The 26,643-nt window shown below is 41.1% G+C and overlaps 1 protein-coding gene across 1 annotated transcript in view; it reads right to left on the bottom strand.

Moving 5' to 3' along the window:
• Positions 1-26,643, bottom strand: part of mboat2a (membrane bound O-acyltransferase domain containing 2a) — a 71,632-nt gene that overhangs the window by 25,927 nt on the left and 19,062 nt on the right. The window contains 2 exon segments of the mRNA XM_033643108.2: positions 2,148-2,225; positions 12,538-12,683. Coding sequence (XP_033498999.2) covers positions 2,148-2,225; positions 12,538-12,683 — 224 coding nt within the window.

Here is a 26,643-nt window from a genome sequence, read left to right as displayed (position 1 = left end):
ACATAACAAGCAGGTCTTCTTTCACAGAGTCTGCCATGTTGTTCTACAGTAGCCCAGAACAGACAAACTAAACACTGGCTCTAGATAAGGTCATTTGCATGTTTGCATTTTCGCATCGGCCACAGTAGTTCTCCTACATGCAACCTGCGACCTCACCGCTAGATGGCACTAAATCCTACACGCTGGACCTTTAAAGGTATAGTGTGTAGGATTTAGGGGGATATATTGGCAGAAATAGAATATAATAAGTATGTTTTTGTGTATAATCGCCTAAAAAAATAAAATATGTGTTTGTGTTACCATAGAATGAGCTGTTTATATCTACATAGGGAGAGGGTCCTCGTTTATTGAGCTTGCCATGTTCACCGCCATGTTTCTATAGTAGCCCCACATTAGCATATGGTGGCTGAGCCACTCGTCTACAATGCACCAAACAGTGTCAGAGAAACACTCATTTGTAACATGAAACTGCGTTATCCAGTGTTTTAACCACCAGTTATAATCATCTGGGGTCTCATTTTTACAAGTGTGTGTAGGATCCATACTAAAAATGTATGTACAGACGAAAGCCAAAAATGGCGTGCTCCAAAACACATCTGACAATTTCTACAATCAGGCTTCCACCTCACCATCTGCATCGCCAATATCCCCTTTCTAAAATGTTCATAAGCATGGGTCAAAGTTTCTCCCATCAAGTTTGTTTTTATAGATCACAACTTTAGCGTGGGAAGTGTTGTACGCCTCTTTCAGGCCTCGTTTTGTGCATACACAGTGTTTATAAGTGAGACCCCTGGTCCGTTCCCAAAACCTCTGTGGATAATTCAGCTCCCGGTAAAAACCTCCTGAACAATAAACACTGAAAGAATCCTAACTGGGAGAAGTTTCAGCTGGTTGCAATGTGCTATCCTCACTGCTATACGCCACTAAATCCCCCTAAATCTTACACACTGTCAATTTAATAATGTAAAAATATAAAAAAGGAGGTATGGCTGACTGGGAGATGGAAACCACAGTCACATTCCCTTATACATGAATATACATAAGCATACAACCCCCGACGACATGCAACCAACTCAACTGTAGTTAAAAGAGCAAAGGTCATGGGTTAAACATTAGGAGGGCTTGTATACTCAGTCGCCAAACAGCCCAGGGTCCCAGTTAAATCACAACCTGCTGCTGAGGTAACAATTCATTTGTTATGCAAAAACTCCAGGCAGTAGGTTCAACGCCCTCTGCAAACATATGAGCATGTCAGTGTGTCCTGCCTCTATGGTTCTCCTCCTCTCTGCCCCCTGAGCTGCACCTTCATCCAAGGGAGTGGGGGACATGGTGAACTTTATCCCTGAATGCAATGGAGGTGTGTTGGTCTGGTTTGGGTGACAGCCACAGCTTTTTGTCAGTTTTATAAGAGCTACAGTAACAGGGAGTGGCTTATCTGCCCACTCACACAAGGGACAGAACACTAGGCTAAAAGCACATTAATAGGGTGTTACACTTCCAGGAATGATGTGATGTAAACCACTGCTATATGCTGAAAGGCCATATTGTAGTCTGGATAAAAACGTCCTGTGTGTGTTAGGTCACTGTCATTAGGTGTTGAGTCACTTCTGTCTGAGGGCGGTCACTACAGTGATTAATGCTTTGTTACTATCTATTTAAAAAGCTCTCCCCAGAGGCAATATCTACTGTTTACACCTGCACTAGTAACCTTGAATTCTGGTAAAAATAACATCAAAGACAATGTGTGTGTGTGTGTGTGTGTGTCTCTGTGTGTCTGTGTGTGTCTTGATGAGCCATGGTCACAGATGGGAGCCCAGGGGGTAGAATCTTCATCATCGTGACCCAGGCTCAGATGCCTCGAAAACACAAGACAAAGGAATGAAGACGCCAGCCGGAGATTGGCCCGTAATTAACTGATATGACGCATTTTCATCATCTAACATTTCATCTGAGATTTCTAACAAGACTTTTCATTCACTGGCATTGACAAATGTCTTTTTTGTGCTTCCACTTGCACTTTTGAGGTTTACAAACATGGGAAATGGAGCGTTTCACAATTCTGTGTAATTCTGACACTTCCAGGAATCATGAGGCCAAATAACCTTGTGCAGATTAAATCAACTTTTGCACTTGATTTGTGCACTTACTTGTGCATATGCTCCAGGCCAGCGAAGACCATCACACTGTAGGAAAGACCACTCTGTACCAGGAAATGGAGGGAATACCTGCGGAGAGACACATACCACAAATTACTTTATTGATCTCATATCCATCTTTTAATGTTCTCTTGGTTTCTTGGTTCGTTAGGGTTGTGTATGGGCAAGATCTGGCACGTATCACAACTAAAAGAGTTGGTGGTATGACCTTTAGGACTGCCTGTTTCATAGGTCTGTCCTTTAGAAATATGTTACCTTGTCAAATGGCTGATGGTTAAATACAACACTGCTATCTAACTGTCGGGTCTTTAAACACAACCCCAAAAAAATAACCAATGCCATGAATATTTTCATACACCCCTTTCAGGACATTCTTTTTACAAGACTACATCAGATGAGATTTGCCCTCTGCATTACCATCCACATCCTGCTTTGTCATCCTGTACAGTCATTAGGAAGAGGAAACAACAGCACATCATTACGAAACCACAGTCACACCATCAGCCATGTGAAGTCCGACCTGTGTAACCAGTAATGTGTCATCTGCCATCACAAGGCAGATCACTAATGATCACCATGACACTATGTTCTCAATCGATTTCCATGCCTTCCAGCTGCAATGTTCCTAGTCTCGCCACCAGACAATCAGAGATCTCCGCCTTCTGATAGTCTGGGGACACTCCTTTCTAAAGTGTGTTTAACACACCGGCGAAAATGGCCGGCAACAAAGCAACGCCTCTTGCGTTTTTGAAAAGGACACGCCTTCTCAGAAATGTGCGCCCCCCCTTTTCTCGTCTGCAAGGAAACAAACACACAGAGAGCTTGAAAATGGATGCCAAGAGATTAAACTCCGTTTTATCAAACGTGTGCTCATCCGTGAAGAAAATATTTTTTCCAGCGGATGTCTTAGTTACAACATGATTGAGCTAACTGGAGTAGTTTCATGTCGTATCCAACAACGGGAGGCTTTTAACAGATGACGTCCTGATGTTAGCTTTGCTGCTAGTGTTAGCTGTCCCTGTCAATTGATGCTTTCTAGACATCGTGATTTCCCAAAACTGAATAAATACCACACATAGCAACACAAAACTGCTTTGCTAGCTCAATCATGTTGTAACTAAGATATCCGCTGGAAAAGATATTTTTTTCACGGACCGTTTAATGAGTTACTACCTATTACAGACACCGCTAACGGCTAACAGGGCTAACAGCTAACGGTTAGCCCAGCTAAACGTGCACACAGAAATAGTAATGTTTGTTCAATCATTGTGTTTATAGACTTTACAAACATCGGATTAGTCTAAACGGTGATACAGTGATGTGAAAAATGTGATACATAGGCTATATATTTAGCTAAAAGCTCTGCTGGTTTTCTACCCAGAAGTATTTGTAAACAACAAGGCGATTCCCTCTATCGTCCTGCCGGACGGATGAGTCATGGCCTTGTAAAAGATTATGTTTGTTTCTTTTAGTTGGCGAGAATGTGTCGCCACATCCACTAACTTTGACGGAGTTTTCTGCGAGCACGGCTGAGCCATTTTGTACTGCTACACGTGTTTCTAGTCGGACTATGTTTACAAGCACAAGAGTTCAGCGAGCCACCGAAGGACCGCCCTGCAGATTTACTACTGGTTCTGCAACGTAGGGAGTGTTTTTTAAACTCTGAAATTGTATCCGCCCATCTAAACACAAAATCAGGGAGAAAGTCATCAGTCTTTAGTTAAGCAAAGCGTCTAAAGACTGACTTGTGAGTCTACAATGTTCCTTACATCCCATCATCGCAGTGACTTGTGCATGGATGTGTGTGTGTGTGTGTGTGCTGATCAAACTCTTGACTTGTGTCCACCTCCGCTAACACACATTTCAACAGCAGCAGCAGCTACCAGATGGGTCTTTGAAGGGCACAGTGTGTGATTCTACCGACGTCAGGCCCTCCAGGAGAAGAGAGATGCCACACTGTGTTAGGAGTGAGTCAACAAAGAGGGCAAGGGCAAGGGCATCGGGGGGTTGGCAGGGAACAAGAGCGCATGAGCTGGGCGAATCAAATGAACTGCTCAACAAATAAAGGGGTTAGGAATTTTTTATATTTTGTATTTAACCTTTGTTAACAGGTAATCTCATTGGGACAGGAGGTCTCAATCTCCAGAGAGACCTGGTCAGATACCGATATTGTAAATGCTCCCAATACTGATGAAAATGCTCAATTGGGTAACAGCGAGGATGCCATATTCACCGATCCACTCTGGAATTTAACCATGTTGATGTCAGATATCCTCGGAACACTGCAGTCAAGAGACTTATATATATCACTTAAAATTGCCTCTGATAAATTACCATTGTAGTTTTCCAACAAACCTTTTTCAGTGCGATCGAATCAGAGGCTGTGTTGCTGTGTATGTAACTGCGCTGATCCCTGAGGCTAAGCCCAACGGGCAAGTGTGACATTCACCCCATCCCAGTATCAGTAGATCTGTTTGGGCAGCAACCGAAATAACGAGTAGAATATCCTCAGTGTAATAAACAATGTGTAGATTCTCCTTAGTGCAACAGATAAGTATTATGTAATATAGGGCTGCCCCCTCACAGTTGACTAAATGTTAGTCGACCAGAAAGGTCATTAGTCCGCAAGATTTCTTTGGTCACTTAGTTGCAGAAAAAACGTGAAACTGCGGCTTGTCAAAATAAATCAAAACCTATATGACTGGACTGTGTAGGCATTTAATTTGAAAGTACAGACACAGCAACTTCAGATGCAACCTGCTGCTGCACTCTTGAAAGCTGGCACAGGAAAAGGCACAAGAGTAGCGCCCAGAGCCCGACCTCATGTTTCCAGGAGGTTAAAAACGTGGCATATATACGGCCTCTAATTTCCAGGGCTGGTACCCGCGGTTATTCCACAGGCTAGTTAATAATATGTCGGGCAGGAAATATAAAGCGTAAGATCATTTTGAGAAGGTGAAGGACGAACCCAAGGTGATATGTAAACTCATCTTCATTGGTCGACTACAAACATGACGTATCATCTGATACATGGAAGTAGCTACATGCCCATTAGCCACTTAGCACAATCATTACTGCTTTGCCGACAGCATCATTAACAGGCAGCTCACTCAGTGTATGACGTGCACTTGTAGATAAAATATAGGCCTATATTAATGAAGGTTCATTAGTACGGTTTTGTATTTCTCTGTAATGTAGCACAGTGTTAACAATGTTACTGATACTATTCTTTCTCACACCTTCAACTCAAACCATTGTGTTGCCCCGCTCAAAGATATGATGATATGATAGTTGATTTTCTTGACATGGAAATGGGTTAGTAGTATCCACCTTATTTTTCACGGAAACACGGAGGCAAAACAGAACGCAGCCAGCTTCCGTTTTTTTGTGCAACACTTCCAGTCCAGCACTCTTACCACTGTGTAAATAGGAATCGCCTTGTTGTTTACCTTGCTGAGTTTAGCTATATATATGTATATATCACATTTTTCACATCACTATATCACCGTTTAGACTAATCTGATGTTTGTAAAGTCTATAAACACAATGACTGAACAAACATTAGTATTTTCTCTGTGTGTAATTAATAACATGGTTATCGTAGATTAGCTGGGCTAACTGTTAGCTGTTAGCCGTGTCTGTAATAACTCACTAAACTCACAAAGTGGCCCGTGAAAAAAATATTTTCTCCAGCGGATGTCTTAGTTACAACATGATTGAGGTAACTGAAGTAGTTTCATGTCGTATCCGACAACGGGAGGCTTTTAACGGATGACGATCCTGATGTTAGCTTTGCTGCTAGTGTTAACGTTAGCTGTCCCTGTCAGCTGCAGCCACTGATGCTTTCTAGATATCGTGATTTCCCAAAACTGAATAAATACCACACATAGCAACACAAAACTGCTTTGCTAGCTCAATCATGTTGTAACGGCTGGATGGTTGATGCGTACATGCTGATTCAGGTGCTATCAGAGCCGATCCGCGCATCACTATGGCTTAATGATCAACTCAGTCAATTAAAACAACCCGTCCTGTGTTAGGAGTGTATGTCGCTGACAGAGAGAAAGAAAGAAAAGGGAAAAAAGATAGAAAAGCAACGTACACCTCACATATTTATTTCTCACAGTTGCGCACACATTTGGCTGGCATGCAGAAGCACCATCTGTGTGTCGAGGGTGTGAGCCGCAGCTTCAGCTGCTCAGGTAGAGAGGCTGTGTAGCCAGGTGTGTTTTTTCGCTGATTCGGTTCTGCAGGTTCTCTGCTGGTACACTGGAGACGGGGATCAAGCAGTTTGTCTCACTCGGGATAGATTGTGCTTTTTTGGTTCATAGTTTATGATTGACGTGCGATTTATTCGCATTTAGAGGGAATAAATTTCCGTTAAAACGGAAACGTGGGCACAGTTATCTAACGTTATACAAAATACACAGACTAACTAACTAATTAACTAACTGATTGACTAACATAAACAACTTGCTTGCACCGTTAGCTCCGGTAAGGGAAAGCATGAGGGAAAGCGGCTGACCGGAAGTCACGCACAAAAAAACGGAAGTTGATCACTATTTACTTCCATGTTTGAAAATAAGGTGGATACAGCTGTTCAATAGTTTTTGTTTTTCTTTACACAATGGCAAAGAATCAGTATTGGGAAAGTAAAAATTGGTATAGGAACATCTTTGGTAAGAGTGCAGGATTAAAAAGATATGTGGAGACATTGTTAACATCTGACCTGTTAGCCTCTGATGTATCAAACAAACATGTCTACAAAAGCCAAAATAAGCTCAGTCCCCTTTGACAGACATGTTTGTTTCAACTGTTCAATTGTTTTCTCCAGTGACATTCAGAAACAAGCTCGTGCGTCTGGCAGAGAGGGAATTCATCCGAAAATAAACCAACACTCTGCAGCATCTGCGAGGCAGATCCTCTAGGGCTGCAGCCAGGTGCCCTCTAAGAAAGAACAGTGTGTGTGTGCAACAAAGTCTTAAAATATTACATGTGTGTGTGTGTGAATGAAATGGTGCATATGCAGTGTGTGCATAGATGCATTCATGCATTTCACACAGGTGAGCTGCACTGGCAGAAGCTGTCGGGAACCCTATAAACAATTAACAGTTACTGTGACCTTACGTGGTTGAGAAGTTTATCAAATAATTACATCTCTCCTTTGAATCATTAATTTACACCTCTGCATCATTATATGGTTTGGTGTTATAACATCAGAACTTTAAAGTGATAAGGACACTATTAATCCTGTAATTAGTGCCTAACAGAAGATACTTAGCTTGCAACACTGCGCCAAGCACAATAAATACCACATACTACCTTGGTGAAATGTATCTGCGTATAGATATTTAAAGGAGCTTGTGCTCTTATAATCCCTGCGGTGCATAAAACTCTCTGGCAGGCTTTCACAGACACATTTATTGATTGTTTGGCCCATTTGGACAAAGAGGCTATTGAGATGAATGGTACTTTAAATAAATAAAATTGATGTCAGATTGATCTGACATCAGGTTAGCAGGTCCATCACAAGAGTCCTGAATTGTGTGAATAATACACATATATTTTTTTATTTCCCATCTGTTATGTTGGAAACGTGTGATTCGTTGGGATGGGTTTGTGTTTAACAGTGAAGAACAGTATGTCCGTTCTTCCTGATGCAAAGAATCTTTTCACAATACATGTTTTGTTGCTCAATAAACTGGAAACACCCATTCACGCCTTAGGGAATACAATACAACCGTTGTACTTGTGTTGTCTGACTAATTATATGTTTAGTTCCTTATTTTTCATGCTGGTTTTTAAGGTGTGGTGATGATCTGGTGGCACACTGTGATGACAGCAATTAGCCTACTATCCTCATAATTTCATTAGCCAACTTATAGCCGATAAGTTCTGACATCTCCACTGCTACTGTACACATCTTTTACCTCTACTTGATACTCACTTTTCTCATGTTAAATACAGATTTATGAACGAATAAGGTAAGGAGAAAGGCATTGTATACCTTTATAATCAGCATCTGAAACATTCACATTTACACTATAGCAAATTAGCAGCCTAATATATCGCAGTGAATATTTTTTAATGAACTAAATCATTTGAAACGTATGGAAACATGCTAATATCAACTCACATTAGGGGAAGACAAACCTCTTTTTCATGTAAATTTTAAGCAAAAACAGATTTTTATTACTATGAATAGGGATGCACGATATATATCAGGCCAATAAATTATCGTCCGATAATGGGACAGTCCGATAAATAGCACCGATAATACGAACACAGTGGGTGACAGTACATGGACCTTTAAATTTGGTTTAGGAGTCGGCAAAAAACACAGAGAAGAAGAAAAACAACTGCGACATGCTGTCTAGAGGTCAAAACATGTCGCGATGTGGACGTCTTTCACAGTTCCAGAGGAAGACAACAGGATTGTGCTGAGGGTCTGATCTCTGACCGTCCAACGGGTTAGACACAGCACCAATGGACCATCTGTTGCAGCCCTAATTATGATAAACATTAGTGTGGACACAATATTGTAATTTTTAACTTTGATACAACACCCTGAAAAATATCAATAATCAATACCATTTTCAATACCAAAGGGGAAAAAAATGATATTCAGGGCATTAGAATGTAATTTTTTTATTAAAAGTTAATGATAAAAAGGCTATAACATGACAGCAATGAATTTTTTCCTGGTTGGTAGCAGAGAACAGCAGAAGATTCATTTTGCAGCACTTGTAGTTAAAATCCCCTTTACTGATTCTGTTGTTAATGGTAACTAGGGTTGAGCCGAATACTCGGATACAGATAATGTAATTTTTACAAGTATGAGTTTCATACGAGTAAAATGGGTCATTCTCTGTACTTGTGATAAAGGAAAATCATCATTTGGGTAGCTGTGTTTCATCTGTTACTTGTGATGAAAAAATGTATCCACCCATTTTCATTTGCTTATCCGGGGCCAGGTCGTGGGGGCAGCAGGCCAAGCAAAGCACCCCAGATATCCCTCTCCCCAGCAACGTTTTCCAGCTCTTCCTGGAGAGCCTTGAGAGGCCAGATGAGATATGTAATCCCTCCAACATGTCTGCCCCGGGGCCTCCTACCAGTGGGACGTGCTCAACACCTCTAACAGGAGGCACCCAGGAAACATCCTGATCAGATGCCCGAACCACCTCAACTGACCCCTTTCGACACAAAGGATCAGCCACTCTACTCCAAGCTCCCTCCGGATGTCGGAGCTCCTTACCCCATCTTTAAGGCTGGGCCCAGCCACCCCACGGAGGACCCTGATTTCGGCACTTTGTATTCATGATCTCATTCTTTCGGTCACTACCCAGGGCTCATGTCCATGGGTCATGGTCACAAAAAATGATCTAAAGCTCAATTCTGAGGCTGCTCTATGAATACTTTTCTCATAGCTAATAAATATGGCGACTTCTGATTAATCCATATACATTCCAGGCTTAAAATAACAACTTCCAATGAGACCAAACCCACTTTGAATTTAAACCCCACCCCCTTCTGGCATAAACTTTGATTATGGTACAGCCAGACATCCAGATACAGTCAGTGTGGTTTAATACGACAGGTAACAGAGTTTTGAGGCAGCAAAACAAACACCTGTCTTGTTAATAAAGGAATCACATTGTAATTGAAACTACTTCAAATATTCAGAATCAGTATGTACCAATAAATCAAAATTTGATAACCCTAACAGACATCAGTTCATGCTTTGGTTAAGAAATATGAGTCACTTCTGTGCGACACCGTGATGCCGTGCTTTAACTAGAAGGTAGTCTTTGCATCATCTCTCCCAGCCACAACAAACAACATGATCCAACCACAGCTCAGTGTCAGCTGCATCAAGTACACGACCTGTCTGTCAGCAAGGGGATGAGATAAAACCCTATCACCTGTTACTCCATGACCAGGTAACATTTCACCTGGTTACCATCTTTCCACTAGCTGGATGTCTGGCTAATGTTTCGTAGGTTTGCCGTCCTGTGCAAACACACACACACATACACACACACACACACACATGCAGTGGCACTTAGAGAGGCACTCTGCCAGAGGTACAGTGGGTTGTCTATTACAGGGCAATAGCTTTATAATTGGATATCCGTTACTGCCCGATCGACCCATTTGCTTTGGCAAGGATGAAGAGAATGAGGATGGGGTGAGGGAGAATGAGGAGGGGAAGGGCGGCGAGGGGAGCGGCAGAAACCAGAGGGGAGGAGGAGGAGGATGGCAGACAAGTTGCAAACAAGGAAAAGGGTGTAGGACAGTGACAGGAGAACAAATGCAGAATAATAAACTGCAAACTCAGGGAAGTGACTGATACTGTAGGAGCGGAACAATGACTGAAACACTTTTCACTTTTCACTTTCACTTTTTCACACTATTAATGGATTAATCTGGAAAGCAACTGGCAGATTAGTCAACAGTGAAAATAATCATTAATATTCCCCTCATGTTGTGCTGTATATATATATATATATATATATATATATATATATATATTCTATTCTATCCCCCAAATTACCAACAAATCATAGATAAAAGTGTGTGAATAATGTCAGTGAGTCATTTCAGACTAATTGATTACTAGCTTATAAATAATTGACACTGAAATTTTAAGTAGTCTATTAAGCACTTAATGAAATTCACATTAAATGGTACAATAAGCCAAACTGTTAAGTCATGATTCTCCTTCATTATCTTGTTTCATTATCCTGTTTAAATGTGATATTATGAACGCAATATGCCTGGAAATGTATCTTTTATTTGACAAATTTGTATGTTCATTTCCTTATAATTCACATTTTCTGCTCAGGTAACATTAAATTATTACACAATGTGCAGTCAGTTTTCTATCCAAATCAACAGGAGCTCTCACTAGCAGTCAGTCCTTCCAACAGATAAAGGACATGATACACCAAGTTGACAATCGGCCGTCGGTCAGTGTTTGTCACCATAGTTTTTGCGGTTTATCCCACACTGCTGGTATTAGTCGGCTCTTGTCTGTGCCGGGTGCTGAAGTATGAATTGGTGTCTGAGCCTGTGGAGTCGTGAGTGAGTAAAATCATTCAACTCAGTGCACGAGAAGTGAAACAGAAGTGAGGAAAGCAAACAAGCTCTTTAACAGAAATCGTTCGTACTTGTTTGAGTCGCTGTTCCCTCGCACACGGTAAATATGCTTTGTTCTTCCAAAATCAAGATGTGTTGGTAATGTGCAAACTGGCTAACTAGTGTCTTGAATCTATACTGTTGGTCTACTGTTTTCCTTTTTAATGACAAATACAAACTAACGCCACCTACTGGTATGGAGAGTTTATTACTCTGACGCGGGCGCAGAACGTATGTGCTAGTTGGCTGTTGGCTGTAGCCTTTGTGGTGTGTTCATGTGCAACTTTTATGCCAAAATAAAGGCAATGTGAGCAAAGCAACAAACAAGTTCTTTGACGTCCGTTTGGTGTGTTCACACATTGAGCATGTTGCCAAAGCTAGCAAGCAGGGGGAAACATCGGGGCAACAGCCGATTCAGGAAGACCAAACTGAGTGCAAATATGGTATTAACTATTCAGTCTCTTCAAATTTTGCCTTCCTGTTCATGATCATATATCAGCGATCTTTATGCAGTGCAGTCACAAAATCTGTTGTTTGCTATGAGGTTGTGACACTCTCTTTTGTCAAACAGAAGGACCTACATGTATGAAAATCAATTTCAATTAATCTGCCCATTTCTTGATTAATGAACTGTTTTGTGAAATAAAAAGTGAAAAATGCCCATTATAATTTCCCAGAGCCCGAGGCTATGTATAGAAAATGCTATTTTTTATCTGAAAACACTTCAAAACCCCCAAATACTCAGTTTACCATCATAGACAGTATCACAGAGAAGAGCTTACATCTTCTCACATGTGAGAAGATGGGACGAACAACATGTTTGGCATAGCTGCTTCATTAAATCCCTAAAAGTTTATCAAATAATTTATGATTAACTTTCAGTCAGCTAACTCATTAATCGACATTCACACTCTAAGAAATGTAGGAAGCAGAAGAGGGCACTTCATTACACTTCATTATATAACATTTCCTTTCATTACATAACATGACATGACATTTCAAATACCAATAACTGAACCATGAGATTAGCAACATCCTTTCAAACAACCCAGCAGCATAGTAATGTTTTTACAATAGCATGGAATTGGTACATGGCCACAGTCCACTGTCCAAATGATCCCACTACAATAATACTGTAGGAAGAAACTCTGAGAAAGGAAGGAAGGAAGGAAGGAAGGAGCTAAGTATGAAAGGACAGTGATGACAAGAAAAGAACTGCGGGATAAACAGAGGAGTGACTCACCAGCCAAAGCAGAAGAGAGCCAAGTAGAAGCCCAGCAGAGTGGCCACCACATGTCTGATAAAAGGACTGGTCTTACTGGGGTGGAGGTAGATCCGAAACCACACGGCCATCAGCAGGGCGAACAACTGGCATGCCACAAAGTTAACCTGCACGGAGAGACACAAGAACAGTGTTACGGATGTAGGACATCAGGATGAGTCTGAAAAGACTGATAGCTGGACCTGGGCCTATGCCAAGTCTGGGATTAGAGCGATATTATGGCAGATGAATTAAAACTAAGAAATACAGTAATGTATTTGGGGAGAGGGAACCATGAATTGTAGAAATACAGATGATATTAGCAGAACAGATGTCAGTTGCATGTTTCCTGAATCACTAGAGATGCACCATTTGGATTTTCTTTCTTTTTAGGAACTATAATTTACAGCATACACAAACATATTTAAAGATGAATGTCTCATTAATCCACCAAAATCAGTGTGAAAGTAAATGTCCATAGCTATTTAATTGTAGGAGCGTGATCACATCCCATTTGATTGACAGCTTCCTTTCAGCTCAAGTAACATTACCTTTTTATTTTACTTTCAGTCACTAGAGTTTAAACATTTTGCTGCCACACAATAAACTGGCATATCTATCAGATGGACCCGACTTCGTAAGAAAGCTAACTCAACTTACCAGCAAACTAGGTTGGACCAATCAACTCTGTGTTTTTATTTACTATACCACACTGAGTATGGCGCTAATAATTTTGGCATTTACCATTCATTGAAACAGTTAGCATTAGCTTTTTTTTACGTGAAACTTCTGCAAAACTACCCCAGCAGTCTGCTAGTAATCTTGACTGGTTACCTAACTAGCAGACTCACCTAACTAGTAGACCACCCAAATTTGTTTGTTTTTTTTGGTTACACCTCCCAGACTAGAAGCTAAGTGTAGCATCTTCCAACCACTTACATAAAAGGATTAGCTTTGCTACACTACACACTTTAAGTGGTGTACCCCAGTCTGCTAGTTAGCTTTAACAGTAGCTTTCAAACCACATGTAGCATGCACGGGAATGATATACAGCTTTTGAGAATGGGTTGCAGCAGCTCTGGCAATAGTCAGTTACTTTCTGTGCTGCTGCCTGCGACATGAACTATCGTGCACCGCATGGATGTAAATTTGATCGGCTCAGGGTTGGCTATATCTGAGACTGACCGGCCAAGCAGCGGTCATGGCCCATCAAAAATCAGGCAATTCCTGTCATCAGCTGATTGATCCGTGCATCTCTAATTATCACTGAGAATTAGAGGACCATACACTGAGCTCATCTACAGCATGAAAAAACACTATCAGACACTACTCAGGTCATTTTCTAAGTGCTGTTAATTTCATTATTGCTGTCCCACAATGATAACACGCCATGACAAATACTGACATGCATATTTGTGATAAATACATGGACTATACTGAGCATATTTTCCCCAAATTAATAAATAATACTTGTATGCATGTAACGATATGTCGAATTTCGCGGTGTCGCGATAAAATAAATTCTCGATACCGTCGTGGGAATGCCACGGTAGTTATATAGCTACATTCTCCTACAGAGCCGGTAATGTGACTGTGCAGCTACATTCCCCATAATCCTTTGCATACAACTGCGAGTGCAGTGAGAGCAGACTCGTGCAGCTCAGCATCTCAGCCTCCGACTGCGACCGTTCGTCATAACAAGAAGCCACACATATCACGGAAAACAGCGGAATCGTAGCTTTCCGACAAGACCAAGCACTTGTCGGTAGTCTAATGTTTTCACAGCGAAAAAAAATGATAAAATTACACTAAAATAATATATAACAAAGCTTTCATACAGCTTTGCACACACATTACTTTTGGATGGATTACTTGTGAATGCAGGGTCACACAGAAATGCCACGCATATCACATGAAAGCGCAGGACCAGAGCTTTCCTCTCCTCATCTCCTGTTCTGAGAAAGTGTTAGGGTCTCCTTGATGTCAAGATTGTCAACCTGGCGTGAACAAACTGAGTGAATGTGTGTTTTTGAGTTTTTCCATGACTTCCAGGGAAATGGCTGGGCTTTATCTATTTTGGTTTTCTTTTACACACATCTCTACCCATCTCTCTCTCTCTCTCTCTCTCTCTCTCTCTCTCAGTATCTGTGAGTGAAGGGTTGTGTGTTATTGAGTTTACATTATTTCTAATTTGTTAATTGTGTTGTTGTTGCAGGGTCCGATTGTTCTAAGTTCTGTATATTTGATGAATATTAAGACTACTCTATCCTCATAATTTGATGTCATTCAGATGACTTTCTAGTAATAATACTACACTACTTTTGTTCAGAGTAGGTTAAAAAATACTGAATGATTCCATTTTCATATTTTGTCACTATAGTTTTAATTGAGATGACTTTGTTATGGCACTTTAATGTCTGCCTGCCTAGCAGTAATAGGGGGGAAATGAAAGCACATGTTCAACTGTGTGTTGATTTGTTTATGATACGCTTCCAAGTTAAAAATAACATGCTGTACAGTGTACATGCACTATTTTTGAATAAAATAGCTATTTTTAACAATAAATTTTCTCTTTTTTTCCCCTTGTATAAATATCGTGATATATATCGTATCGTGGACTCTTTAGCGTGATAATATCGTATCGTGAGTTTCTGGTATCGTTACATCCCTAATAATACTACAAAGTACTCTGTGGCTGTTTGTGTTGTGAGATGATATTAAGATATTAATATTGTACTGTCAGATGGACAAGAGGAGAGAGCAGTGTGATGGCAACATATCCTTCAAATGTCAGTAATTTTCCTTTAAACCTTTGTTATGTTGAAGTTTGTTTTATCATTTAGTCATGTAAGAACTTGTGAATTTAATGTATAGCATTATGCATTATGCCATTACCGCACAAATCACGACTACTAGCATAATTCACACAATACATTCAGATAGCACTACTAAATAGCAAACTCACTTTATGGTGGACTTTATAATGAGTTATACAGGCTATTACAGACGCAGCCTTGGTACATGGGCTATAATATGCAACAACGCTACTGCACAGATACCAACCCTTTCTATTAGTACACGTTTTATCATGTTATATTTGTATATAGATGATTTTGTTGAGAAAATACACTCTGTCCGACTGGTCCTAGCAAAGCTACGCTTGAGACCTTTTTTCATCTCCTAATGTCTCCAAATGGCAGAGCAAAGAGGCTTTATTCCAGACAGCAGTGAGATTGACTGGATCCATTGAGGGGACAACAATGGAAACCTCTCTGTTTGATTACTAACACTTTATCTCCACTCACCCTGAGCCACACAGAGTAAGACAGAAAAGAGGGGCATATATATTAAGTCCTTTTGATCTGACTGGAGCGTGTTATCTAAGGCTCTCTGATTAAACCAGCATCATGACCACGGTGAGCCTACCTTTCTATAGACAGTCTTGTTCAATTATCAGTCGCTGTTACTATTACTGTACCTATTACTGTAGGTAACACACAGTGTTGTATTTGTGTATATGTCTGCATATGTTCTTCCAGCCCATAAACAGTGATGACTCAGGGATGATGTTGGATATGTCTTGCTATTAAGGATCTACAGTATGTTTCCCCGTGGGGTTGGGCTATTCATCGCTCTCATCATCACAGTACACACACTCATACACATAAGCACAAAGTAAAAGCTTCCACATTGATTCTACTACTCTCTATGTCAGCCCCTCTGTCTTCAATCTCCCTCTACAAATGAAGCCAACACAGGAGAGCCAAAAACTGCAGTTCCTCGAACGGCCACTTGAGGCTGGCTCCAACAGTGGGTCAGTCCTCGCAGACACCCATGTTAAAATGCAAAATTTTACAGCAGAAATAAGCATGTTTACAGAAGGAACACACCAATTTATCGGCCGCATATTGGTATCGGCTAAAAAGCAGGACTTGAAAAATAACTCATCGTACTGGAGACAATAATAAATGTGCTGGAACAAACCGAGATCTTACTGGGACACCGTTGAGACGAAAGCAGGCAGTAAACTCACCATCAAAGTGTCAGAGGGTGCAACATATTGTCTTTCTGATAATGCTACATAGTGAACAACAAATCCGTGTTGAAATCGGCAGGAGGGTGCGCTAATTAGCGTTAGCTGTTACGGCTGAAACGAACAGCTAACGGAGGTTGCACTGAGTTACATTATGAGGTGTTCAAGCTCTCTTCAGTAAAAATGAGAATTGGGCCAAGGTAAATTATCATGTTCTCATGATGTGTTCAAATGCAGTCTTGTAAAATGTAGTTTTTGGCGAGGAATTTAAATAAAACCGGTTGTTTTAAGAAGAAATTTGCAATATGGAAGCAATAAATAGCAATATAAATTATAAAATTAAAAATAAAATAAATGAAATATATATAAAAAAAATAATAAGTAAATGAGTAATAATCTAAAACAATATGATAATATAAAACAAATAATAATATAAAATAATATACAGCAATTTAAACAGATGTTAGAGAAGAAATTCTATAGTAAAAAACTTTTGAATTAGTAATTTAAAAAGTTTTTCATGCAAAAGAAGGTTACATAAAGGGTTGTTTCATAAATGAAGAACTGAAGGACTTCATAACAGTGCAATTGTGTTTTTATAATGAAGACTTTTTTTTGTTTCCCTAGAATAAGAGGGGGAATGAGTAACAACAAATAATAAACAACAACAGAAGAAAAACACACACACACAAACAAGAAAAACACATCGGTATCTGTATCGGCCATCAGTCAAATTGTTGTTTTAAATATCAGTATGTGTATTGGCCCAGAATTTCACAATCGGTGCATCCCTAATTTACAGCCTATAAATAATTTGCCCTGTTCATGACGACATTTTATTACCGCATAATTAAGAACTTGGCCACTTTGAGTGACAGGCTGACTGCGAGCCATCACCACAGCCTCCAGTCTTCTCATCCAAATCTGGTCAATTCTATGTCCATTATTTTTATGCAGTCTATGCATTACACACAAAGCTAATACGTGTGATCACCATGGAAGCACTGTTTTTCCACTGCAATGACATCACCTCACATTTGTGGTCACACACAGTGAGTAACTGTGCATCTTCCTAAAACCCTGACTAAATTACAGAGTATTTCGTGGCTGATTTCTAACAAAGGAGAAGCAGGAAATACAAACAGCAGACACATGACTAAGTGATAAAAACATTACACTAAACGCTGCAAAAGGTGAAATGTACAACGCTCCATAAAGAACCCCTTGTGTTTGTTTGATGTCACATTCAGCGATGCATGTCCGAAGGCACAATGGCTCGCTCATGTATATAGGTCATGTTAACAGATCCGTCTGGCCAGTAAGCAGTGAAAGGCTAGACACCACGAGCACCATCCATTATCTATGGATCCTGCATGATTAATGAGAGAAAGAGAGAGGAAGGGATATAGCCTTAAGTCTCCACGACTAACAGATGTAGCGAGAAATCATCTGCGGCATTAGCCTGAGCGTATCATATCAGATGGCATTTGGCAGCAAATATTGGGGGTTTTGTATTCATGAATACACAGACACACACACACAAAGCACAGGAGCCTCAATTACAGGAGCCAAACTCTTTTGTTCTGGTATTGTCGTGGCTGGTATTGTTTAAGAGAGGAACCCAGTTGGGACTAAAATGAGAATAATTAACAAACAATCCGGCGTAAAACAAAAGGCTGTGAGCAGGTCCTGATGCGACTGTCAGGACTAAACCAACAGCACACTGAAAGCAAACAAAGTCTAAGAAATCACAGCCCATTGTTTGTCATCAAGGTGTGTCATATTGCTCGGTATCTGAAAGCAAACTTTCCGTCATCTAGTTGGCTGTTATGGATCAAAAACAAACAACCCACCTATGTGCCAATAAATGTGTTTATTCAGACTGGCAGCTCTTTCCATCGTTCAACCATGAATAATACAGCAAACAGGCCTAGTTTGAAATTTCCTCCCCCTCATGTGAAAAACTGAGCTGTGCTGATTCACTTTGGGCAATCTCTAGTATAACAAATCTGGCAAAATCAGACCCAGGTTCGACTGCAAATCACCCCCTCCTCCTTTAAATCTGAGGTGCTAAAAATAAAATACGATGCCCTGGTAATGACAACGTGTCACATCAAATAGACCTCCTCTGGCTACCCCTTGTCATGCGAGCCTCTTTCTCCAACAGCATTTACCCAAATCCACATCTTTGGATGTCATTTCATGCTTTGATTACTCCAAGCTGCTCTCTCAGAGAAGAGGACACTGCTAGTTGGTTGAATGAAAGGCTCACTCGCCAGCCCGTGCGCCTGCACACAGGAAGACCGACTGGCTCATCTGCAAACCAGCAAACACCCCCCGCTCATTACAGCCACTGATTTATCAATGTGAGCTGCGGAGGCAAAAAATAGCTGGTAATGTCAAATAGTGAGATGGTTACAGCATGAATCAAGCTCTCCTGTGCATATTCATGTGCAGCTGAGACATCAACAAACCAAAGACAAACATATCTTTCATAGTATGATGTCTGAGGAATGAGAAACAGAGGAGCACTGGAGCTGGACAAAATAAAACTTGTGTTTTTGCAATAGCCTGAGAGTAACAGAGTGTAAAATCAGCCCCTCCCTGGTTATCAACACATTGCTTTGTAAGGAAGGAATTTCATGTGGGAGACTGGAAGGGCGTGACAGAGGAACTGTATTGTTTGAGGCAACAGCAAAGTTGAGCTGTGGGGGAATACTTGAAAGTTGACCATGTGGCAAAAGCTCTGACCAAGCAATTTATCAACTGTGAATTAACAGTTCTCAAGCTTTGCACTGAATATGAAGCATGAGAATGTAGTAGTTGACTTTTTTTTTTTTACAGTAACAAAATTACCTTTTTGTCCACCGGCTATATTTTACCAGCCACTCAATACATTACCATTGTCTAATTGGCTGGTGAGTGATGCAAACCTACCAGCAACTTGCATATTTTAGCAGCGTTTGGCTCGTGGATGGTGCTAATTTTGTACCCTGGTTGCAACACTTTGATTTTGCAGCATAAATAATGTAGAATATAATAAAATAGTACCTGGAACTACATAAGGGCAAGTGGTTTCATGAAACCCTGAAGAGCACCCATCAACAGCTGATGTGGTAAAAATAATTATGACATGGAAACGACTGTGAAAACAGCAACTGAAGTCAATATGGACGGGGCAAACAACACACGCACTCAACATTACTTTAAAATGCTACCTCCAAAACATAAACTGCTTAATATTCAAGTAGCCAATCTGCGCTTGTTGTCAAGATTAGAACATAGACTGTATAGATAAGGTCATAGCTACCGTGACAACACCCATTGGTTTGTGGAATGCCGTTTTAAACCCTAAAGTTTGGCATTTCAGCCATTGCCATCTTGGTTTTTTGGAGCCAGAAGTGACCATATTTGAGTGAAAGGTTGGATCCGTAGAGGAGCGAGGGATGGATTGGATGCATAGGCAGTGGTGACGCCTCGCAGACAGTCTGTCTCCCAAGCAACCCTTAAATATGCATAACTCTGGGCCTTAAAATGTAAACACCACCTGTGCAAATGTCATGAATGTTCAAATTAGCCATAGAGACCAAAACCATTATTAGTACCATGTTTATTTTTGTTGTAAAGTTTAGCATTCTAACATGGGGGTCTGTGGCTTTTGGCTCTGTTTTGGATCCAGCCTCAAGTGGCCATTCGAGGAACTGCAGTTTCTTTTTTCAGCCTTGGAGGTTGCTACTTGGATTAGATAATCATGCTTTTAAAACTGCCATCTTTAGTGGTGGCGAGATGCGTGAAAACCGTTCTGTCAGACTGTGAAAAGGCCCGCTGTTGTCTCTTAATGCAGGCTTGTAATTGGACTTCTTGGTTTATCCACTCACTGACACACTTTCAGACTGAAAACTCAGATGATTAATGAACTTGGAAATAACTGTGGTGGGCAGCTTTCTGGAATAGAGAAAAACACCAGAATTTGAAAATACAGCCCTCTTCTCTGTCCGAAGCCCCTCCCATCAGACAAGCATAGGCATATGTATGTTTCATACAGAAACCTGTACGACTACTAGTCATTCATTTCTATCATCATGATTGTGATCCAGTGAACCATGTTGTTTTCTTTGCAAACGTGAGGGCCTGTAAAGCCATGAGAAGACATACTGTCATTCAAGGCTACAGCTAACTACATAAACATGAACTTGAACAACCCGCACCTGTGGGCCTTTAGTTACAGTCAACAGAAGGCCAAACTATTAGCAACATTTTCTCTCCATCTCTGAAACACTTCACCAATATCGACACGGGTTATACTGAGTTCATTGCCACACTCTCTTTTTGATAACTCCATCTTGCTTTATGGGGTTGCTTTGCAGTGTAGGCAATAGCAACTTTTTTCTGCAGGATATTCCACCACTGAATCGGGCTTTCACCATCTGAAGGGACGTGCATGTGCATCTGCATTTGTAAAACCGCCAACAGGAATGCCCTGTCTGGAATGACCTCTAATTGGCCAAAGTCTCCCATCATGGGCTAGAGCAGGGATCGGCAACCTTTTCTATCAAAAGACCCATTTTTGACCCAAAGGAAAAAAAAAGAGACAAAATCTATCTGTGGCTGCAAAATATATGTGAGCCTTATAATGAAGGTAACACAACCTATTAAGTCTAAATTAGCCCATAAGCACAACTAATAGGTCTAAATGAGCATTCATTATAATGTTTTACCACAGGGCGGCTATTTATGATTATTTTTACTTTGCAGCGTTGGCTATGACAGACGACAGCAGATTTGTCCACACACTATTAAATTCTATTGCGGTTCGGCTCAATGTAGAGGAAAAGGTGCCAGGCTGTAGACATGTGACACACATTTTAGTTGACGAAATATTTTTTGAAAAAATTAATTGGTGTATAGGCTACAAATGTTTAAAATCTAAATGTTAAAAAAATAACTTATTCATTTTTACATTTTTTGGGGGCAAAAAAAAAGCCACAAGGAGCCACTGAAAAGGGGCTAAAGAGCTTTTAAAAGCCTGAAAACAAAGTCAAGAAGAGACGAGGAAGTCTCCTTTTCCCATAGAACAATTGAATTACAATATGCTGAAAAGTTATTATGGGATTTTTGCCCAATGACCCCCAAAAAACATGTTATTTGTTTTAGATCCCTAAAAACACATGATCTCAGTATGTGTGTGACTGTGAACATACTTATAGCCACAGGTAAGCACTCATGCATGCGCATACACACTGTGTATGTAACATGGCATGAAGAGTGAATAACATACTTGCTGACAGGCCATTTTCATTATAATACATAAGGTTTAAAACTTCCATTCCCATAGTGTTCGTGCTTTATCAATATCACTGTACTCATGCTGACCAGAGTCAAACCTTGCTGTATCTCTCACCAGCCTGTGCTGTGTGTCAGAGTCACTTCAGCTCAGCAGAACATTGGAGAGATAATTACTTTCAAAGTAGATGACAGCGATTCAAATTATCCAAGGCCCATCCTCGGCTACCGAAATGTTAAAGTGTTCACAGCGACGCGTGCCAAAGTAACACTTCATTGGTGTTTCTGAATGGATTTAAATTCACCAGATCCACGAAATGCTGCGGTATACTGTAGTAGACTGACATTGGATATTAATGCCAGCAGTTGAGAAATCAACTGTCAAAGAAAACACAACTGTTTCTTTCGCCTGAGCAGCAATTATATAATGAGACCACATGCTTGTTGACTTGCTACATTTCACTCACAGATGTGATTTTACACTGTGAGCTGACACCACAGCATCCTGGCTGTGATTTCATCTTACATCACGAATGCCTTCCACATAAATGCAAAGGATTTTAGGATGTGTAGCGACCGCCGTTGCCTTATGGGTGCATGTACGTTACAGGAAAATTGTGATAAAAAAAAAAAAAAAACAGGATCTGAAAGTCTAATAGAACATCATACTTGATATACACAGGCTTTGTTAAAAGACAAGGCTAAATGTGTTTTCCCCCGAACTGTCGCCAGTGTTAGTAGTTTACTGAATAAACATTTTGCAACAGACAAGCTCCTGTGCCAGGGTGCGTTGTTTCTTCATTCATAATACATGGATCTCCTCTTCCATTATTGATTCACTCTGAAGTCAACTTTACCCTGGGGTACGGTGCTCTTTTTGTTTCAGAATGTAAGGCAGAATATCTGTGCTGCAGAACACTTCGTACGAGATTCAAAGAGGAAAAAACAAAAGCCGCTATTTTGGATAAATGCACTGCAGCAAACCCACTAAAAATATGTCACTGGGAAAAAAATAAAAAACTAAATAGACTGGGGAAAAGGCTTAACTGGGAGAAGGGTGGGTGGGCCAAAAACAATGAATGAATTAAAGGTGTGACAGAAGTTCAAACCATAACACGCCACAATTACTACCTTGTAAACAGAAGTTGGCCAGTCGAGATTTGGAACCTTGTCACCCCTTACTTCTAAACAAACTTCATCAAAGTTTGCTTGGCAGAGGACAGAGACCATTACTGCTTCCTTTTTCTCTTTTCACCTGTGTTAACAAACCGTACTGGTGCAATATTTACTCAAACAGGCTCAGTGAGGACACGCCCTTAGAGCTCTGTCCTCCCTTCCTCTTCAGCATCACCACTCTATCTCAGCACCAGACGATAGCGGTCTCAGCGGATCAATCACATATAGTTATAGTGTGTATGGATCAGAGAGAGAGACACAGGAAGGGAGACAGACAACATGCAAATGTTTTGATGGGTGGTGGGCGCCAGTGAGCGATTACCGCTTAAGGGCAATAAGCTGTCAGGCAGTTCCTCCAGGCAGCTGTGGCACAGGGGGGGGGCTCAGCTCAGCTCAGCTTTAAGAGGCTACATTATAGACTGACACACAGACTGGCAGAGGGAAAGGAGCTGAAGGAGGGAGGGAGGGGGTCATTGTGGATGCAGAGGAAGACAGAGATAAGCCGGCTTCCTGAAGCTCATTGTCAAGCGAAATACTGCGAGCACATCTCTCTTGTTTGTGTTCGTGTGCCGGGGAGCAACATGAAGACCCTCAAGGCTGTAGCACTGTGTCTGCTCATGTCATTCTCACACCACTTTCCCATTTATCATCAACTTTCTGTCTCTCTTCTTAACTTCGACCTCTCTTCCTATATCTCCTGTTCCTCAAAAGAAGTTTAAAGGGCACTTTATAAATAACTTTTTCTCTCCGTCTGTCCCCGCTTGTGTTAAAATCTAACTTATCAGCTGAAGATGTCACACTCCAGAGCAGCTGCAGTCGGGCTGTGAGAAAGGAAGGAGTGATGGTGCAGGAGGGAACAGATGGATTCATGACAAGTCATGTTTCCTCTGAGCATAGCTTTTCCTCTCTCCTTTTCTATAAAAACAAGACCAAGACTCTGCAGCCAGGCTCTGTGAGGCCGTACAGTATGAAGGCACAGATCTGCCACGAATTAAATGCTAACGTCAAAATCATAAGTAACGATACTGCTTGCAACGAAGATAGTAACACGCTGTTGTTTAGCAGGTTTAACGTTTAACATGTTCATCATCTTAAAGTATTAGCATGCCAACAGTTGCTTATTAACATACTGACATTTGCAAATTAGCACCAAACACACAACGTAAAGCTGAGCCTGAGGGCATGTCATGAGTTTTGCAGTTAGTGTTGCACAAATTAAAATTCTGGCCTGACTGTCATGAAATAAAAATTTACTTGGAATATCTATAGCAAATTTCACTGCAATCAATCTAATCGTTACGATATTTCAGTCAAAACCAAAACTGTCAACCTTATGTTGGCACTCGAGGAAAAGTCAGGGGTTACCAAAGTCTAGTGACTGAATAAAAGTGAAACCTTTGACTTGCTGGTGGCACTACATCAAAGGCGTCAATAATACGATCTATGGGGCAGAACTGGCCCACTGGAGTGAAACATTGATGCGCTTGTGAAGGTAGGAGGTACCAGGACTAGGAATGCACCAATCCGATATCTGGATCGAATATCGGCCCTGATATCATCAAAATAGATGGATCGGGTATCGGAAAATGCAACCTATACCTGAGGCGATCCTTTCCCTTTAAATCTATTATGACGCGAGCTATGTCATACGTCATGGAGCGAAGGAGAGAATCTGCTGTGCTGAGGTATTTCACACTATTTCAACTGCTGTTGCACAATTGTTTATTTTTGTTAGAAGTAAATAGTTCATCATTGCATTAATCTGTTTCATCTTGTTTCATTTTATCTTAGGAAAGAACTGTGTATCGGCTATCGGCTGATAGTCAAAGCCACAGCATCGGGACCGGTATCGAAACTGAAAAAGCTCGATCGGTGCATCTCTAACCAGGACTAACACACCCTGATAATGCGGAAGTCAAATTACTCCTGCATATAGACAGTCAGTCAAAACTAGGGTTGTAACGATCCATTGATCTGGATCAATATATCGATTCAATGATCAACAATCCAGTGTCATCCATGCAAAATGAAAACACTGATCTATATTGTCACCTTTAGCATAGGCTTTTATTTGAAAGTTTGTTCCACCATCAAACAGCGGCAGGCAGATGGCAAGCAGCTGCAAGAAAGACAAAGAGGATAAAGGTTTTTACTCAGGATCTAATGAGCAGCATGGAAGTATTCTGGATTTTGGAGAAAATACAGGTCAACAGACAGAGGTAACTCACGCCGCTAACTTCTCACAGCAACATTAGCTGCTCTCTTTCAACAATGTTTGGCTCCAAAACCGTGCATGCGGGCTGAAATTCAACCAAGCTGTTCTGTCAGGAGATGCAGCGACAAGGGGCAATACCACAGCAATCCATCCAGTAGTTTCAGATATATCCATCTGGGCCAAACACACCCACACTGCCACCCATAGAGCCATGCTGCTACTGTGGCAAACATCAACAAACCTCGAGGGGTGTGACTACAAAGAGTATTCAGGTTTTGCATTGGTGTGTCTTTGTGAGGCCTTTGAAGATAAACTAGTTGATCCAATAGTCTAAAAAGGGTCATACACATCTTAGGATCCCCATTCAATCTGACTAAGCTTTATTTATCTGTGTGAGTCTGACTGTGATCAGAGGCCTGGAAAAAAATGCACTGCATCCGGTTACCATGGGGTGCTGAGACAGACGAACATCTCAATAAAACTGGTTTGTTGAGTCTGACCTGCTATCTGCAGGTGCAGGACACCTTTCCCACGGGAGAGCTCTTTGCTTGGGTAATGACTTCCACTCCCTCAATGAGTACACACACACACACATACGCCCACACTACTGGGGTAATATCACTTTTCATAGATACTACTCCTCTCTTCTCTCCTTGTGCACAGTCCGTCTTTAGCACCCAGAGACTAAAATAGTTCCTTTTGCACAGAGCAGCATGTGGCTCCCTGTCCAAGGCGTACTCGCAGAGGCGACTGGTGGGTGCCCGTGTGTGTGCCTGCATCTGTTTGTGTGTGTCTGCACAAAGCGAGAGATAAATTTAGACGATCATTAGCATAAAACCCTTTTTTCCATGTCATTAAGTCACTATCCCTCCTTCCCTGCCACCGCCCCACCCGTCCTCCCCCCTGCACACAGCCCATGTGACGCTTCACTCCCGTTCTGCACAGTCTCATTTCATTTCCATCAGCTGTAGTCCTCAGTGACTCATGTGGATTCGTGTTGCCAGAGAGGAGGGAGGAACTCGAAGGCCTTGAAGTTAAACTTGTGTCACAGTCTTTATTTTACACAAAATAGTGGCTGCGGAGCATATGTGGTGTACTACACATATGCTGTCCTATGTCCCCGTTAGAGAGTGCTCATACAGAAACACCCTGTTGTCAGCATTTTTCGTGCGAGGTGAGCCCCGGGGAGAGCACTGATGTCTAATTCCCACAAAGGATTAAAAACAGCTGATGATAAGAGGGTTTGAAAATGTTAGTGTATGGAGCATAGAGCAGGAAAGAGACAGAGAGAGTCAGAAATGAGCTGCAAACAATAAGGACAAACTATTGCTTGCACTGTGTATGATGCAAAAATTAAAAGATGTGGATAGGAGAATGTCGC

Source organism: Epinephelus lanceolatus, chromosome 15 (assembly GCF_041903045.1).
Source record: "Epinephelus lanceolatus isolate andai-2023 chromosome 15, ASM4190304v1, whole genome shotgun sequence".
In the NCBI taxonomy this organism is placed as follows: Eukaryota; Metazoa; Chordata; class Actinopteri; order Perciformes; family Serranidae; genus Epinephelus; species Epinephelus lanceolatus.
Note: the sequence above shows the minus strand (reverse complement) of the source record. Positions and strands in the feature narration are given on the sequence as shown.